This window comes from Chiroxiphia lanceolata, chromosome 1 (genome assembly GCF_009829145.1).
Source record: "Chiroxiphia lanceolata isolate bChiLan1 chromosome 1, bChiLan1.pri, whole genome shotgun sequence".
Taxonomy (NCBI): Eukaryota; Metazoa; Chordata; class Aves; order Passeriformes; family Pipridae; genus Chiroxiphia; species Chiroxiphia lanceolata.
Genome location: NC_045637.1, coordinates 36,653,897 through 36,673,596, shown reverse-complemented (window position 1 = coordinate 36,673,596; position 19,700 = coordinate 36,653,897). Strand labels below are relative to the sequence as shown.

The window sequence follows — 19,700 nt, the reverse complement described above, 5'->3', positions numbered from 1 at the left end:
ATGCAATAGGCAGGAAAATACTGAATTTTCTATGGTCTGATAGAATAGCTCTACTCACATGAGTTAAGCATATGTCATGTATAAATTAATGCTTTGAATAATTTTAAAATACAGTGCAATGCAAGTAATGGTAAGAAAGTACCTAGTATCAAACAAAATATTAGATAAAATACAATGTTAAGAGATCTAATTAATTTCTCCCTGCCAAGCTGTCTTTCAGACCATTACGGAAAGCTCACTCAGAAATGTACCCTTCTAAGATCTCAAACAATGCCACCTTTTTAATTTATAAACTTCAGTAACTTATAATACAGCCCGGAGTTAAAACAATTGCACAGTTACACACACATTTATCAAACCCAGAAAAATGCTGCAGGTCTGTCTTCTCTAGGACATATCTTCAACAACCCTTGCAGACATACCTGACAAGCATTTCTGCATGAAGGAATGAAGAAACACTGATGTCTTTAGGGTACAACCTTGATATTAAATACCTACTTGTAGAACTCAGTAGCTATACAGTGATATCTAGAAAAGCCAAGTTATGCTTTGCTGGTGCAGTGCTGTATATCGTAGCAATTTCATTCATTTCCCCTTTTAAAATGAATGATCTGAGAAGACAGAATATTTTACACTAGGTAGTACATCTTGTACTACATAGAGGTTTGCAAAGGAGCTGCATTTAGGAATAGCTAGTGGATTGCAGATCTTTATACTAATTTTAATACTGTCCTAGGAATGTCAGATGTACCAGGTTTTTTTCCTCATCTGATGAGAACTGGCTTATGTTTCATGGGGGGATAAAAACCAGACTTGATAATTTCCTAAATTCAAAAGAGTTGCTTTATGCCAGTGCTGAATTAAAGGTTTGGGGTTTTTTTTCCTTACAGAAATATCTTTCAAGATTAAGTAACACCAAAATTCCGGTATGTTGAAACAATAATTAAAAAATCAAAGCAATAGTTATGAATCTGTGAGAAAAGTGTAAACATAAGCTGGAAAAAATACCGTGGACAGTCATTCAATATTAAAATATATATATTCCTTTTTATTGCTTCCTTGAAATACAAAATTCATTTAAGATGTTAGATTACTAAAATGATGAAGTTTCAATTTTCTTGCTCAGAAATTCACAATATACCTTAGTCAATTTACGAGCCAGAATGACGGATATTAACTATTAAAGTAGAACCTAGCTGTTGTTCATCTATATACAAAATGTCAGTTTGCACAATTAAGAGCACTTCACAGTCTTTTGAATGAAAGTTCAGTAATGACAAAATAAAAGATCATGTATAATTCTACAAGAGAAATTCACAGACCAGTAATTATTCATAAAAATAGCAGCGCCAAAAGTAGTGACATGCAACTGGCTTAAAAGCATAAACTAAAGAACAACGTTTACATGGTTTTATGTTAGTACATTAGGACATATTGGCAGAGATATGAAAGTCTGATTTACAAACAGGTACACATATACTGGATGGTTTTTTAAGTAATAGCTTATAGCAGTATTGAGTGCCAGCATGAAAATGGAGAAAACACAATCTGTAAATTACAATAATAATAATAATTAAAAAATGAGATTTTATCATTCACATTAGTTCATGATAAATTAACTTTTCTTCTTCGGTGTTATAAAGGGCTGTATTAACTCTATAAACCCATTTTATATGAGAAAAAAAGGTGCTTATATATATTTTCTAATAGCAAAAGATACTATTGATACAGCCATAGATATCAACAACTTCTAGTGAGAGGCTGGGTAGTGACCAGCTGAGTCACACCTCAAAGTGATGAGTGAATGCACCATTTCACTGGAGGAACAGCAGAGAAATTCACGGGGTACCCATGCACCCCTCCTGCCTGACCCTACACCTGCCAGGTCAGTGGATGCCAGACACTGCTGGGCTGGCAGGGGAGACCCCCCTGCTGAGGTGGAGAGCTGGGACAAGGAAGAACATGTCTGACTGCCTCCCACCACCTTTTCCAGCAGCCCCACTGGCACCTGAATGCTTGCAAATGGCACTGCTGTTTCTGCTTAGATGATTTTGCCATCTTAGTGCTCCAGCGACAGACACCGAGAACTGGTTGCTCCTGGGTACTGCACCAGAGGAGATCATCAAAAACAGCATCGTGCCCTGCGTTATGAAACGTGCTCTCCTTGGCACAGCACTCTGTGGCCAGCTTGGCTCCAGGTGGGACTTCCAGGGATGCTGCACCCTTACCCTGTTGTACTGCCTCAGTTTATTGACCAGAAATACCAAAACCAGGGGCCTTTGAATCCCAGCTCCATGGAGACTGACTCCTGAGACAGAGCAGCTGCTGGCTCTCAATATGTCACCTCCTCAGTTACTGAGTACATGGACCCAAAGGTCTTAACATTTCCTCTGTCCTGCTCTAGCTGTCGTTGCTTTAGATGGGGGTGAGGTTTACTTCCTCTGCAGCTGGGGTATGCCAAGATATTGATGCATTGCTTATCAGTAAAACCAATCTACGAGGAGCCTGGGTTACCAGGAACACAATTCCAGGACAAACTGGGCAGGCCCTGCTTAACATTTGATTATTTTAGTGCCTGAGCAAAAAGAGCATATAACTTTTTTCCCAGCAAAACGCTGGCCTCTTGTGTGGTGCAGAGACTGCTCTCCAACTCTGACGCAAGGCCTCCAAGTGTCTTCATGGAGGTTTCTTGCAACTCTTGGGAAAGATTCTGACTATTTTTCTTTCTTTCTTTCTTTTTTATTTAAATGGAGCATACTCTACAGACTTAATTTGCTATTTTGGAGACAATCGAGTTCTTCTTTTAATTTCTAAATAGATACTATAACAACTGATCGCAAACTAATCTGAAACTACTAATGATTTGCATGTCCTTTTGGCACAGTCCTATTATGCCCTATCAAATTATGCAGAAGCCAGTGATATTCTAATTCAAAATCCTAAAAATAGAACACAATTATAAAAAGGAGTCTTCTGTTTAAAACAAATACCCACTGTTATTTTCACAGTTGCTTCAGGTTTGTTTTAAAGTTGGATGCCAAAGAAAGATTTATCATAACTGTGGTATGAGACATTTTACAGCTTACATTTAAGCAATAATGGAATACAGTCAACAGTTTAATGATATCAACATTTCCTCTCCCAATAAACCAGGCTCTAATGACCAAACTGGATTGTGAGCTACAGCCGAGTGCAGAATAGCTTCTACAGAGTAACCACAGGAGTAAGTAACCTGAGTACAAGAATCTCTCCATAAAAACCAATTTTATTCTGTGGCACAAAGTGATAATCAGCTTTTGCTGGTGATTAAATGTTGAAGCAAAGTTAAAGCATTGAATTAACTGCAAAGCCCATTTAATGTAAGTGTACTGAAGACTTGTAGACATTATAGATACCATATATGAAAAGAAAATGTTTATCCAGTATATCTCACAAAACCACAATTTTCTCCTTGGAGGACTTGAAATGTGGCTGTGCCAATCTCTGAAAGCCTTTCTATGGTTGCTGATACTTATTTAGGGTATGTGCTTTACAAGAGTAACTGAACAAGCCCCTACATAGAAACAATAAATAATAAATAATTCTAATCCTTAGTATGTAGATAGCAGTTTTCATCCATAGATCATCAAGTCCTTCAGAGATGAGTAAAATTTCTGATTTTGAAAGACTTATACTGGCACATTCTAAAGAGAGATGGTTTTTGGGAACACAAGGCAAGGCCCACAGACATGGCTATTCTCCCATCACAATTATCATCTTGGCAAATTGAGACTGGACAGTGACGAGAATCCTCATCAGTCTCCAAAGTGATGTCTGGGAAGAGAGACAGGGTCTAAAATCTCAGATCCTATGCACTAGGAAATTGATTTTTGAAACAAGAGCTGGTCACCCAGTGAAGCAGGTTGGGCAGTCAGTATGCAGACAACTGCTGTGGCTGCCCAGAATTTTCACTCACTCAAATTTTGGCCCCAAGGAAAAGCCTACTTTCCAATTTTGCAGATGGACAAGTCTGTTTCCAAACACAGGTCACACTACTCTGCCTATTCAAAACTTAGGCACAGTAAAACAATATTAAAAAGTAGTTTTAGATACCACATTTGCCCTTGAAACCCTCTTCTTCTTTTACCTTTTTAGAGAAATGGACAAAGGTAAAAAATAGTCAAAATAAATGCATGAATGTGTTACTAAGAAAACAGTGAGAGAAACAGAAGGTAATTTTTGAGATGACAGAATCATTTCAAACAGGCTCATATATTTCCTCCATGCAGAATATACCTTTTTTGGCTCGAAAGCCAAAATAGAAAATTTAGGCTTGATCCAGAGCCTATTAAAATCAACAGAACTTCCTTTCTGACTTTAAATGACTGCAGGAAAAAAATTATATTTAACCAGTTTGCAACAAAAGAAATAGTAAGAGAAGCAAAGCATTCAACCTCAGTACATAAAACTGAAGTTAGAAATGTGTTGCCAGTAAGACATTCTTGCAAATTATCTTCCACCACCCCACACAACTTCCATCACATCTTCCAAATAAGGGCTAAGACTCTCAAGACCATGAAGGGAACAGAGCAAACAAAAAGTTAGAACAATAATCATTAGAAATGCTTTCACTCCCTAGAATTAAGTTCCCCCTTTCTCACTATTTGCTGCTTTGAGCAGATGCTGAGATTCCTCCAGATGATGGCTATATGGGACCTCCCAACCTAACAAGGGTTGAACCCCCAGGACAGAGGGCTGCTGAGCCTGTTTCCCATATAAATGGCCTGGATTCAGCTTGCTCTCATCCTCCCTGTAAATCCTGCTCGTCTCATGGCCAGGAGTATGGGGATCCATCTTGTAAGGATGCTGGGCTATTTACTTGGCCAGAGTCTTGTCATCTCACCTCACTTCTCACAACTCAGGCAGGACAAATTGAGGTTGCATGTCCCTGCATCTTATATCTACCTCCAGCCCGATGGCTTTTCTCCTTAGAAACAAAGAGGAAGGAGGTAAAAGCAGAGAGGGGAAAAGCAAATGTTTTCAAAAATATAAAGCTGAGTGATGAAACAGAGCAAACATGGAGATTAGTAGAAGGCATATAGGCAGCTGCTCAATTTCTTAAGGGCCTTAGCTTGTAACGAAAGGCAATATCAACGTCTGGCAGGAGGATACCAAGGCCCATACGACTGTTATCAAGTCTGACAGCTTTGTTTTCTGCTAGTTCTACATCAAAATGAGACAATAGTATGAAAAGAAACATCTTCATCTCATTCATTGCGAGGAACCTCCCTGGACACATGCTGATCCCAGAGCCAAATGGCATTAGAAAATACTTCAGTTTTCTTCCCGCCTTGTAGAATGTTGTTTTCTTCTTTCCATTCTCTATGTATCGATCGAACTTATACTCCTGAAAATAAAAGAGAGAGAGACAGCGTGATATCTAACAAGGCAGTTACATGAGCTGCTTTCTTTGCACAATGGTAACACGTGTGAAACCCAGAAAATAAGATAAAGAGGAAGACAAGGAGCTGACAGCTTCTTCTTTATACTTGGTTCCCTCAAGTTTCATTAACTCACATTATCTTTCCTGCAAAGAACACTCCTTAAATCCACTTACTTAGCTTAGCCCTTTTTCATCAAGCTCCTTCAACTTCCACATCTCATCCACTGAGTGTCTGGCCTGTATTGATTGTAATTAGATTTTGACCGCTTTGTAGCAGGGACAATGAACCTTAGTGGAAGGACAATTTTCTTGTAAAGCATCATACGCACTCAGTGTGGTACATACATCATGAATAAGGATAAACTGACAAATTCTGCAAATGCCTATGAATAAATTAATGCATTGCACTGATCTTGCTCTTGCAAGCTAGAGCAAAATCCATCCTTCTTTTGCACCTAGTGGTGCAGATTATTTGAAAACCAGATCTGATGCTTTGCAGTCAATTTTCATTTCAGTTGGAGATAGTTGCTGCTTAATTTGCCACATCTTTCCTTCAAATGTTTTGCTCCAGAAGCTGTGAGTAAAGCAGGACAACTGCCAGTAACTGACCATTACAAAGTAAGGTTTGAGGTTGTACTTGTAACCTACGTTCCATAAACTGAACATCTTTCTGACTGATTTCCAGTAGCAGGATCCCTGTGTAGAGATCGTTCATGTTTTTGAATGAAGGAGATCTGGCATCCACACTCAGTCAATGGCAAATTAACCACTTACAAAACCCTCCTGCATGCTTTGAATAAAAATGACAGACACTTCTTGCTTATGGTCACTCATTAGCATTTGTCCTGCTTTGCATACATCTGCTATAGCAGCAGCCATTTGGAGCTGGCTGGGAACAAGTCAGTCAGACAGAAACCGACCTCAACTGATTACAAAAACCCCCACCACCGTTGAAAATACACTGATGCTGATTTACCCATCAGATTAAAGGCCCTGAAGACCATCCACTGCAGGTCTTGCTCTTGAGAAAAGACAGTGTCAGGGGAGGTGGTCTGTGAGAAAGGGAACAAGTGCAAGGCGCGCTGGATGTAACTCTGGGTGCTGAAGAACAGGAGCCTGTTTCTCTAAATGGCAGAGGCCTGGATATTCCATAAAAATAAAGCTGATTCTATATCTGCTTCCACTGACAAGTAATGCTTTTCAATCTCTTTGAACACCTCAGCCAAAAGGAAGCATGCCCTTATCTTTTCCCCTGGGAAGTTATTGCTTCAGTTGAAGTAGCACAGTAACAAATGAAAGCCCAGAATAACAAGAAGATTCACTTCCTGAAATCTAAATCCTGCTGGTCTAAAAAAGCACCACTAAATATGGACTGCAATAGCTTAGAAACCCAACCCAACCCCACTCAGAGCTCTTTGCTTTGTTCAGACCTTTCCACAAGGTGCACTCCTGGTGTCTGGAGCAATTAAGAACTGTGGTATTGAACACACAGACACACTGGGTCAAACCTTATGCTTGCTTTGTCATAATAAGAGCCTTCTGAGACTTGTACTTGCTTTTAACAAAAAATAAATTGGTGTCTAAGGAATTGGGAAAGTAGAAAACAAGTGCAAGACAGGAATGTAACCAATGACAGTGACTCAGGTTTGTGCTGCTGAAGCCCCTTGAGTTGAGTAGTGTTTCCTTAAAAGCTAGTTCACTAGCTACATAAAGACTAACTTGGGACAATGAAGAAATTTTCAGCCATGCACGAGGTCTCCTAGAAGAGACAGGGTGGCTCAAAGCAAGGAAGAGGTGAAGACAGTGAGCAAAGACAGGCGATGAAGTTCTGTGTGGATGGCCTGCTATGGGTATTATGAAAACTGAGCAATTTCCTGTGAATAATGTAAGTCAAATCTTGTATTTAGCCTTGTTTGGGAAGTCACCACGTAGGGTTTCCTGCAGGGTTTCCTGATATTCACTGAACAGGTTTTGCAGAGTTAATTTACTGAGCTCCTCAACTAGATGCGTTAGGATTTAGGGGTTCACTTATCCACTTCATAGAAAACTGACTCATTTATTTAGGCTTTAATGAGTGGAGAAAGAGGTCACCAATATATGCTTACACTTATACAGTATGGTGCCAAAGCAGAAGATAGCTTGAACTTAAATTTATGTATCCAGGAGAAAAAGCATTGCTACAAAATTATCTCGTCAAGCTGCCTGTTTTCCCAGGAAAAGTTTTCCCTAAATACATGACAAGCTCAAGACTGCACCTTTCAAAAAATTCATTCTCCATCTCTATCTGATCCTCAGTAGTTATTGTTGAAAGCACACTGCATATTTTAAGAACCAAACAGAACAGTGATTTCCCCACTTTTCGAGAGGGCCCATGTGCTGAAATCAATGTACTGCAATGTGTGGATTGCTCATTCACTATCAAAAAGATAAAATATATGAACTAAAGCTGTACTGTGAAAGCTGAGCAGAGCTGATACTAAGCAGATATATTCAAGCAATGGAAATATGGTAATATATTCCGGCAATTATTGGATAAGGGAGGGGATCAGTTTCCACACTGATGCTTTTGGTCTAGGACCTAAACAAACAGATGGACTTTTGACAAATCAATAATGTTCTCCAAAATAAAGTGTTAAGAATAAAATGGAAAAAAAAGCTTATTTGTTAGCTGCTATCTATCCTTATAAAGGATAAAACTATTAAAAAACTATTTGCCAGTAGACAGATTATTTTTAAAATCCTAATTTTTTTAGCAGGCTTTATCTTCATTTCTGGGTGGGGACAGCCAGCAGAACCCTCCTGGAAGTAATTTTAATTTTCATGGCTCCAGTGTTCATCCCAGTGACTACACCTTACTCCTGCTGACTCCAACATGCTCCACACCTCCTCTCACTGAGGCTGGCAGGGTTCCTGCACAGCGAGATGCTGTCCCACACCAACCAGACACTTGATTCTCATCTTTTCTCTGCAACCTCACATCTTTAAATCCCTGAAAGGGAGAGCCTCAGGGAGCAATGTCTCTAACATGGGCTTTCTACAAGCATGCAAAAAAAATCCAGTTCTTATTTGCCTCAAATGCCAAGGATGGAAATCAGCATGGGAGACAGCCATTTGCTTAGGAATATAGGGGTGTGGAGTGGATCAGGTACAAGCTCTTGCCTCTGAGGTACAGGAGCCATTTAACAGCCTCAGCGTGCACCCTTGCTCTTCCTTGCTCTTCCTCTGTGGCACCCTGGGCTGGGGACAGCAATCTGGGGAGCAACCTAGCCGAGAGGACTATTCAATTTGCATGCAGGTGGTGAACTTCTGAAGCCGTATTAAGGCTGAGGCAGGGTGGATTAATTTCGAGTCTTTGATATTCATTAACTCGAGCGTCAGAGAAAAATACAAGGAGATGACACAATTACCCTCCGAGCTCCGCTGCAGAGCAACAGCTTTACAGTCTCAAGTTCACAACACTCTAATTGATCAAGAAGGGGTGAATCCCTACGAAGGGAGGTGAAAAAGCATAAGGCTCAAGTAAGACACTGCTATTATAGGGCTTCAGAGAGTCAATGATGCTTTGCGGGCACTTAGCTAAATGGCCCACATTATTTGCTATTTAAACCACCTTCTATTATTCAGCCCTCCTTGGGTATCAAATGATCCACTGCCAAACAAAGCCCACATTTAGCCTAAAGTTTATGGTAGTCAATGTGCAATTGTCAATTCCTTTGAAAGCAGTCGCAGTCAGTCTCATCACCATATTTCTCTCTTCAGGCCATGAATCCTTTGACCTGTAGGGCCATAGAAAATACATCTGAAAGTAGGAAGATTTGTTCCACAAGACGGAACAGCAGTAAAAAAAAAAAAAAAAAAAAAAAAAACAACCCACAGATCACAAACGGCTTGGCTGCTTCGATGTGCCTGGAGTAGAAAGAGTAGCACCAGCTGAATGTTTACCTTAGGATCTTCATAGACCTCAGGGTCCATGTGTAAAATCTGCGGGTAAAGGGCTATCCAGTCTCCTTTCCTCAAAACGACTTCTTGATTCCCTTCAAGCTTGAGAACAAAATCCTCCTGGCTGATGCGGATGTTCATGGAGGACGAGCACATCCTTAAACTCTCGTTTAAGGCACTCTCTGCGATTAAAAAAAAGCAGAGGAGGGGGGGAAGCGTCAGAAATATGGGAGATGACTGGAAGTTATACATGGCTACAGCTGCTTAATCTCGACGGGTTTAGTAGAGCAGACTAAAGGAAAAGAAAGGAAAAAAGCACATAAACCAACCAAACATAAAGCAGAGATCAGGAGGAGGCAATAAACACCCCCGCAGGGCTGGGGTGGGGCAGCCGGGATGCTGAACCTCCCGATGTGATTCTCACTGATGGTGCTGAGAAATCCTGTTGGTTGTAAGCAGCACCAAGTTTTGGGTGAAAAGTCATTATTCAGGCATCATGTTGAAAACAACGCAATAAAAAGATATGAACGCTTTATCCATTTACATATATTTTGGCGGTTGCAAGCAAACACCAGCCAAAGCATCCATGGAGCTGTTTAGCTTGCTTTTCAAAAGCTGTTGGATGTAATGGCAGGACTATATGTTAGAAAGATCATTCTGCTTGTTAATTCTGCAGTCATTCTGAGAATTTTTAAATGTATTTTCTTTTCAATGCGCTATGCTGCCAAACGATAGTGTCTGTTACGGTCAGAGTGAATGAAAGCAATTCATTATTGCTTGGTAATTTTAAGAGAGAAATACACTTCTAATTGAGTAAGAGGAAACAAAACATAGTTCTTTCAGGTTTGGGGAAAGCAAGATTTCTGTCTCCACCATCACATTCTGGAAGGCTCCAGAAGCTGAATGTCCTTGCTTTCCCAGTGGCCTTCACCTTTTGCTCCTAGCACGACAGATTTTATGGCTAATTTCCGGCAATTTATCCTGGCAGTTTGAGGAGGAATTCCTTTGGGAATAATATGCATAATTTGCATAAATCATTCTGATAGCATGTATATCAGCATGTAGCTCCTGTCTAGGGCTGCATCTCTCACTTTGTAATCAAAACTGACTATTTTTCCACCAGTGTGTATGGGCACTGTTATATGTGACTTGATTCCTTCTAATCATTAGTGTGAAAAACAGCCTAAAATGGGGTTTCATGTGCACGTAGTAATCCATTGGTGTCTGCATTTACATTTTGTGATATCAAATAAGCCTTCTCTAAGCCTTCTCACCAAGGCACTGCAATTGCTGCACCCAAAAGGTTAGTTTATTAGAGACAGTAGCTACCCAGTGTAGATGCCTCTGAAAAAAAATAATAACAAACGTTCTTTCACTAAAAATTAAATCTGGTGCAGCATGCATAGCAAATAAAGTGGCCCTGGATGCTTTCTTGCAGGAGGTTTTTCCTTAAGCATGCATTTGTCTAAAGAAATGAGGCTGCGGTCAGCTTTGTGTGGCCAGCGCCGTGATTCAATGTGACGTACAGTGAGTCTGTGCATATTCTTTTGGACTGCCTTCGTTACTATAATCAGGCAGAGTCAAATCGGCTTGTTGGTGACGAAGCCAGAAAAGAACCCTGGTTCCAGAAGATGGCCTCTACTGCGGATAGCCACAAGGCACCTGACACGATAGATTTCAACTGGCAGCGCTCTGGCAACAAAACTTTGCACGGTACAAAGGAAGGGTCCAGTCTCTGCTCCAGACTGCCTTCAACCCGCAGAAAATGAAGCTGGTAACTTCATGCTGGTCCACCATTTGGGAGTGGTGGTGACATGCATAGCAACAGCAGAAATCAAACAGGGAAGAGGGAAGGAGGGAAAAAAAGAGAGAAATAATTATTAAAATGATGCTGCGAAATAGCAGGTTTATGTTTAACCACCCAAGCGATGCGGTCACATCCTATCGGTGGACATTCTCCCAGAAAACGCACAGTCCCTGCCCGCTGCCGGATCCCAAATGACAATCGGGCAGCATATCTTATGCAGAAGTTAATCACAATAATGGAGCACAAAGTGTGGCTTAGCGGTCAGATCGTAAATGACAAATCTGTTTTACCTTCCAGTACCAGTTATGTGGGGAAGGCAAGCTTGGCTCTTGCTCTGAGCGATCATGCCGATAATCATTAGATGACAAAAGTAATGAGTCACATTATGATCAACAAAGGAGAATGGAGCTTATATGGCTTTGCAGGCTTACATTAAAAAAATAGACAGTCAGCTTTCCACAAATGCCAGAGCTATACATTGAGAGGAATGACAACTGCACAATAAAACTGCAGCCTTTACTTGCAGTTGTCATAGTTCAGCAGACACCAGCCATCGCCGCTGACAGACCAGCTGGGTAGCTTGGGAGGCCTTCCATTCTGCACCGTGAGGTACAGTAAATTATCTAGCACGGTAGAGCAACATCTGTTTCTGTGCTTGTGCCGAACAAACAAGGCAATTTAAAGCATACCAAGGGATAACCAAGCAGCAAATGAACATGACCCTCATTTTTTTCCTCTCTTCTTACACACATGAGATGCTAAACTTCACTGTGTGAGCGCTACATAAAGAAGCCAGGCTGTTGTTTGATAAGGTGTTGTCAGAGAGATTTTACATATTTTCTAGAGAGAGAGAGAGGGAGAAAAAAGAGAGAGAGAGATATCTCTCATAGTATTGTTATTCTTAGAATCCTCCCACTTCTCTCTTCATTTCTCTTATACTAAAGCTAGCACTCAGCTTCCAATTCATTCTAGACTTTTTTTAAAAAAAAATTGTTTCAATATACTTATAAATATTCAGTCTTTAAACCCTAATTTGCTATACTTAGTTCACATGCCTTCAAGCATTTGTCTTCCAATTTCCACTGAATAAATGCGTACTAATGAGAAATAGAGCAAGCTGCTGAGGCAAAGCTGGGTGACTTGAGCCTGGCCTGCCACCAGCTTGTGATAGGCAGGCAAATTGAGTTAAAATGAAAAGTCTTGTCAGCTGAAATACAACATGGTAGCCAAACAGCAAGCTGTCAATCATCCAGCCAAAACAAGGGACTGCAGGTAATAAAAGGTCATTGCGAATCATAAGTGCATTTGGCTTTCGTAGGCAAGTTAATTTTAATTAAACATGATCTCTATTGGTAAATGTTTTATAAAACTTATTGTGCAATAATGGATTGTTAATTTTACACTAACACATAGCAGGTAATAGGGTATCATAATTATTAGAGTGTATTGTAGGAAAATAGCTATTGAGTATGCAAATATTTGGGGGGTCATTTACCCACAGGCATCATGGTGTGCCAACACAAATGATAATTTGAAACAAGTACATTTGCATCTTACAAAGAACTAAATGGTACTGCCCAGCCCATTCCAGAAAAATATATTTATTTCTTTCAATCCAACCAAGGATTTTAATGCTTAGCATTTCTGTTATGAATATGCACTCTGTATTAGTTGTTTTTGGGTTCCTATCCTTCCTCATGTACAAAACAGTTTTTCAAGCTGTGCTTTTTTTGCAGGAAATATCTGGGATTCAGCAATGACCTGAGGCAAGAATACTTCACCATATAAATGAATGGACTAATATTAAACAAACGAACTGACTAAACATGCCCAGCATTAAACATGCACTAAGTATATCTCTGCTTTACCCCTGGCATTTTCATTATAACCATTTTAACTGACAGACCATTCTCATGTGTCCTTTGCCATGTTAGAACTCTCTTGTGAGCCATAACGACTAACAATGTATGTTACTCTGTGCACACAAATACACGTTTGGATTTTGGGATTGTATTGTCCAACGTATTCAATATGAAGTGTGTTGCCCCAGAAATGCCATCAGAAAAAGATAACAAGGGTCAACATTTGCTAGCTTTGTTTTGGGTTAAAAGTGCTTTAGTTTTTTTGTTTGGTTGGTTTGTTTTATTTTGTTTGTTTGTTTGTTTGGGCTTTTTTTTCTGCCCCCCCCCCTTTTTTTTTTAAATTAAAAAAGTCACATAACTCTGCTTAGAATTCAGGAATAAATCAGGCCATGTTGTTCTCTCGACCCAAAGAACCTGACCACAATAACAATGCTACTTCCCGACAAAGACTTTTAGCAGTTCATGCTTGTTCTCCATAGAATGAGGAATCAAAAAAAAGTCTCTTGTTATAGTAGGCCAAAAAGAGGACGAAGAATCACAGCGCTTAAAACAGGAGAATGAGATGACAAGGTGATGAACATGCAAGAATCCCACCTGGTCTGCCTTACTCAAGAGCGGAGACACAAATCCCAGTTTCCTATGCCCTGGGTTGGCACAAGGGGAGCAGGAAGAAGAAAAGCTCAGCCTTGGAGGTTTGGGGTCAGTGGCCTGAGCCTTCCTGCAACGGGGGAATTTTTGGTGTGCAAACAATGCAATTTGGGACCTTTGTCCCGCCTCCACATTTATTAACAAAACATCCCTTTACCCCTTTCCACCGAAGCATGACTTTAATTCTCTTATGGTACAGATTTTTTTTCTATATTATTATTTTATGGGACAGTATCCAGCCCTTTATGACTTAAGTGCCAGAAGGATTGAAATCGAGCTTCTGTTCATATCACATTATGTTTAACATGATTATAAAATTTAACAAAAGTGTTACAAGAATACTACAAAGTAGGATGTGGCACTTCCCTCTCAACACATAAATCAAATGCTACCAAGGTACTTCAAGATTTCAAGGAGAAGCAGAGAAATGACACAGTTAATGTTTTAAACTGTTCATACTGTTTTGCACCAGATGGTTTTAGTGAACTACATGCTTTTATTTTCCTGATTCCTACACTTCTGGGGAGCCTTTTTTCCCCCTTTTTTTCCTTGCCATTCCCATCTCAGTCTCCAAATAGAAACTAAATTTTCCTTTGATCTTCTTGATGCTTGGTAACTTATTGTTTGGTGTATGCTAGCTCTGATGTGAAGCAGATTTACTCGTGTTCCTTAAAAAAAAATGCTTAGAATGTCATGTTATTCATCAGAAGTGTCCTTGTCATCCAATATCTCCTCTATTTCAAAAGCATTCTCCATCGGTTAGAGATAAATTTGCATCAAAACAACCATGACTCCAGATGAAACCAACTTAGTAGACTCATGCTATATAAGATTAATATTAATGCTCTAACATAAAGGAATTGGATCAAACTCAATTTTATATTTGTACTACAAGAAGCAAATCAACTTTGAACACAGATTCTCGAGACATGTCACACTGGATTGTCCTGGAGAATGGCAGCTGTTACTTAGATCCAGACCAGGCACAGAGACTGCACTGTTTCACCATCACCTCTTGACAAAGCTTTGTTTAAGAGTGGAACATCAGTTCATGCCATGAGCTACCAAGACATAATAGACATGCGCTACCAAGACCTATAGACATGAGCTTGTTTTCTACAGGGGACTGTTTCTGATATTTAAAAAGAGAGGATTATTGAATCTTTAAACTTCTATTCAGCTGTTGTCTACCCTGTGGAGACTTCCAGATGCTTAAAGGTACATACCTACCTGCTATACCGTCTCTCCTCTCTTGGGCTAATTTTACCATTTCTCTTGTCAGTGTCTGTGCACTAGCAAATGAAGTGAAATCAACAGCTCATGCTCTGAAGGCCTATACAGCTCCTGAATCAAACAACTTCCAATGGCCACTGGCAAGGGTCTCCCTTTGAACCTCTGATCCAGAACTGGAAGACGTGTAGCTCCCTTAAAGTTCATGTTGAATAAAGGTACTTTTTTTCAGTACTGAAAACACCATTTATACTGTGTGAATTTTTATCTTCTTATATTTCATTTGGAGGCATTGTCCAACAGAAGCCTGCTTTAAGAAGTCTTTTTTGTTTTGTTCGAGAGAGAAAGAAAGAAATTGCCCATGGAAAAAAATATATTTGCAGTTTAAATACACTACCCCACTCTAATTTCAGAAAAGGGTCTTTCTTGGCAGTACCATACAGAAGTATTTGAAATGCATTAACATATCGGCAGATGCTCAGAATCAAACAACTTAATAGGCATCAACTTTTTTTTCAAATAATTGCAAAGCTTCGATTTAGCCTTTTGCATACCTTGCATAGTTAATTACCTAGGCTTTAATGTTTACATGCAATGAGAGTATCTACAGCTATAAACTACATAATTTATAATTGATGTAAATGGCTGTTATTATGTCAATTAGGCAGCTGTGTCCTCCACCTTCTCAGTAAACAGAAATGAGTGATAAACTGAGTTTGCCGGGAGAGCCCCTCTTCTCTTCCTAACAGATAAAAATAAATTACCTAGGTAGACCAGGTTGTCCAATTGTTCTCTGGTGAGGTGGATGTTATATGTGGGCCCTCTCTTTTGACCTGTTGACTGCAGCAAATGGTCAATCTCGTCACGCACCGCTGCAAGAGCTTCTGGGTGCCGCAGAAGATAATACATGGCCCAGAATGTAGCTGGAATCGTGTTTCCCACAGAGGCCCACAGGAAGGCAAAATGATGTGCTGGGAGAAAATAAGTGAAAAGGAAGATTAATAGCGTTTATTACACTGATTAGATTTGCAGTGTGCTAATTAAAAGATGTTAGGACACAGACCCAGCCAAGGATCAGTGAATGCTAATGAGGACCAATAGGCTTCTGAAGTCTAATTTTCTGCTTAATGAGAATAGTTTGAAATGTAATGTCGGGGGGGTGGGGGGAATAAGGGGAGGAAATGCAGCTCAGTTATAATCTTTCTCATTATCACCATTAAGTATCTTGTTTTACCACCTCAGCACAAAAAAAAAAAATCAATTATCATAGAGGGTTGTTTCAGAGTAAAACATTTTATCATTAGCCAATTAGAAAGAACATAAAAAAATTTCAAGGTCGCCATTTTGCCTTTTTATTTCAAAGGTCTATAGTAAATTATTTTATTTTAGACAAGCAATCATTCATAAGTTTCCTACCTGCTTTGTCATAATCTCCAAGCAGCTCATATTTCTCAAATATATCTTGTCTGGCTTGGACCACTTTTGACCCTCCCAGCCATTTTGTCATGTTCTGAAGTAAAAAATGATGTATAAGCTCCTTTCGAACCTTCTTGGTAGCTCCTAGCAACTCAATTGGTATGTTTGCAGCTAAATAGGGAAAGCTGGCATCAAACTTGATAAATTTGTCTCTGATTTCACTAATAACTTTGTGGCCATCTGCAGCAGGAACTCTTCCATATAGTGTTACAAAACTGGCTTCAAACATTACAGAGCAGCAGAATTTGTACATTTTTTCTGTTTCCCAATCTGTTGCTTGTGAGCATTTCCATTCAAATATATCCTGGAGATTTTTCATCATGTGGTCAGAAATGATATCCAAAGGCTTGCCTTGTAGATACTGGTAGATTCTGTGCAGGTTTTCCTTGAGATCGGGGAATTTTCCTTTTGACAAGGCTGGGTAGTCAAAAGTTTTGGAAGCCATTTTATTAGCGAATTCATGAAATTCAAGTTGCTTGCTATTCCGGATGACATAAACATATTGAAATGGGTCCATGATAAAGGTAATATATCTACCTGAATAGAAGAAAAGAAAAAATTAAGAGACATATGCACTTTTATAATCTGGTGACACTTTCAGAAGCAATAACTGATAAACCAAAGACTGCAAAAAAAGCATGCAGAAAAAAAACCCAAAAAACCAAAGATATGCGAATAAATCTGCACAGAAAAAAATAATAAAAAAGGTAATAACTTTTATTTAGATCCTCTTTGTCAGGTTGCAGATTCCACCTGTGTACACTTTGAAGGCTCTTCTAAAATCAGTGTGAAGCCATTTCTATTAAGACTGATCTCCTGTTAGTGCCAACAATGGAGTGTGATCTCTTCAACTGTAGTGCTCTGAAATAAATCATTTACTACTCTGGTCTAATTCATGAAAATACAGTGTGGAGTCATAGCAACATTTGAAAATTGAAGGGTTTTACCAGTGGAAAGTGAAAAACATACACATTTCACCTTCATAGAGGAAAGTGGATGATGGGGGCTGGAGTGGAAAACATGCCACCTAGGCAGCTTTTTTCCAAGTAAATGACACAGGAACTCAAAATCTGTCAGTTACAGGTTTAACTGCACACTGCAGTTAAACATTTAAACCTTCTCTCACATCTCTCACATCTGTGTTTTTTCCCCTGAAGTTTTGCTAACTTTTTGTTAAGAATGTGCTTAGTATGCTTACCATGACTACCTTACAATGTGAATTTGAAGTCATAGCTTACAATGTAGAAGGCCACGATTTTTACCATGGGTCCTCCTTTGGGGTACACACAGTCCCATTGTGACAGAGTACACCAAAAACTTCCTACCCTTCCCAGGGTACTTAATTAGGTGACACAGTGATAACTTCAGCTGCTTGTACAGAGGGATAGGATTGCATCAAGTTTGATGCTTTTTTAAATTGCCCCTGCCAGAAAAAATCTTGCAATTTTGCCCTAAAATTCTAATCAACTGCTAAAGAAAAGCATTTGGGTGAACTGTCATGAATCAAAATGTTAATGCTCCCAAAGCTCAATTAAATCTTAACTGTTCATACATGATTCTAAATTTAGAGTTCCTGATTCTTACCTTGAATGAAGACGGAAAAAGGGTACCTATTATCCTTTGTGAAATATCCCAGTTACAAAATCTGGAAAGTAGCAAAGTTTCCAGCACTTACAGTCTAATTCTGTCTTACTAAAGGGACAAATCTCCTTTGATTTTAATGGGAACACTACATGCTTAACTGAGGACCAAATTTGGCTCTGTGACAGATGTCCAGAGATAAAGTAGTCACTACCACTAAAAATGTCAACAAGTATCCATGGTTACCATATAGTGATACGTGAATTATCATAGTTATTCCATATTCTGACTTTTACACACACAGAGTGCTCCGTGGTATCTGGGTGTACCCTGGACTTCCTCTACAATTACCAGTTGCCATAATTTCTCTCCCAATTACATCAACTGCAATCCCAGTGAACCAGTAAGGAAATGTAAAGGATAAGTTGAGACAGAATTTGACCCCCCTTTTTTTTTGTCAACAGTGTGCGAGAGTTCTTAAAGATACTCATGGATTTTGCTTTATTGTAACATAATCAACCATAGGCATAAATCTAATTTTAAAGAAAAAATATTTTGAGAAACTGGCATGAAATAGAGATCTTGAATTCTCAGTCTCCTTTTTTTGACCAGTTCTTCCTTTCCAGACCACAGAGACTGAAAAGAATTTTTAGTCTCAACCTGTGCAGGATCTTCATTAAGTGTCCTAGAATCACTCTCTCTTTCCAGCTTTCACCCACTTTCATGCTCTTTATTGAGGCTACCATCTTTGTGATCAAAGCTTGGAAAAAATGCCCATTGGAGCAATTTTTAATAAATAGATTTGGAGTGTTATTAACCCTAAAGATGAAAGCTGGCTTCTTAACTTTGCATTTACAGGGTAAACAATTTAAGTTAAGATTTTTAATTAATATTAATTTAAACCATCTGTCCACCATCTGCTTATTTCTGATGCAAAATATGAGTTTCTTTGTGATCTTTAATCAGACACTTAGCAAACGCACATCAATTCTTATCATTTTTAAGTAAGAAAATGATTTTCAGTAAACGAGTTTTCAGACAACAAACTATTTTAGCAATAATTTTAAATCAAAATTCACTCAACACTAGCACACACTTTGAAAAAAAATCCCTGAGAAACAGAATATTACATATCCCGATTTTATTATTCTCATCAGGTTCCTGGTAACAAAAAGTAAGTATGTACCAAAATATAATTCATTTTGTAGAATCAATTCAGGCTCCAGACCACACCACTGCAAGTCAACAACATATATAAACACATAAACCAAAATATTTCTTGTTGCTGCATTTAGTAAAGGTCTAGACAGTCAGAAAGCGGAACCCTTCTATAACAAAGGCAGCTTGTTCATGTATGTCATCGAGAATCTAATTTTAGATCTCTTAATCAGAAAAATACTAAAATCTAGGGGTAATTAATGGCAGTTAGAAAGTTGTTGTTGTGAGAGTGGAAAACCTTTAACAATTACAGTCATCTTCACACACAGATGCACTACGTGGCTGCACTGCTTACCCCAGTCTCCTCCATATAGGAACAGATTGCTAATTACAAAACTGTGCCCCAACACCTCCTCTACCCTGAACAGCAAACATCCAAAGTGGAACAAACTTTCTCACCTCAAGTTACGATTTTAAATTTTTTAAGTGTCAATATGGTCCTTAATCTTGCTTTTTAAATCCTGTCATTGTCCCCAGTGAGGTTTCTTCCCACTGATTGTCCCTCATGGTGTCAGAG

General features: G+C 39.1%; 1 protein-coding gene across 6 annotated transcripts in view; it reads right to left on the bottom strand.

Moving 5' to 3' along the window:
• Positions 1 to 1,020: 1,020 nt before the first annotated feature.
• LOC116787809 (cytochrome P450 7B1) overlaps positions 1,021 to 19,700 on the bottom strand; it is a 130,188-nt gene continuing 111,508 nt past the window's right edge. For all 6 annotated transcript variants that reach the window (XM_032689743.1, XM_032689751.1, XM_032689736.1 and 3 more), the window contains 4 exons: positions 16,325 to 16,921; positions 15,673 to 15,879; positions 9,365 to 9,543; positions 1,021 to 5,386 (listed from right to left, as the gene is read on the bottom strand). In XM_032689743.1, the coding sequence (XP_032545634.1) occupies positions 5,090 to 5,386; positions 9,365 to 9,543; positions 15,673 to 15,879; positions 16,325 to 16,921 (1,280 nt within the window). In that variant the 3' untranslated portion in view covers positions 1,021 to 5,089. The remainder of the gene's footprint in view (positions 5,387 to 9,364; positions 9,544 to 15,672; positions 15,880 to 16,324; positions 16,922 to 19,700) is intronic.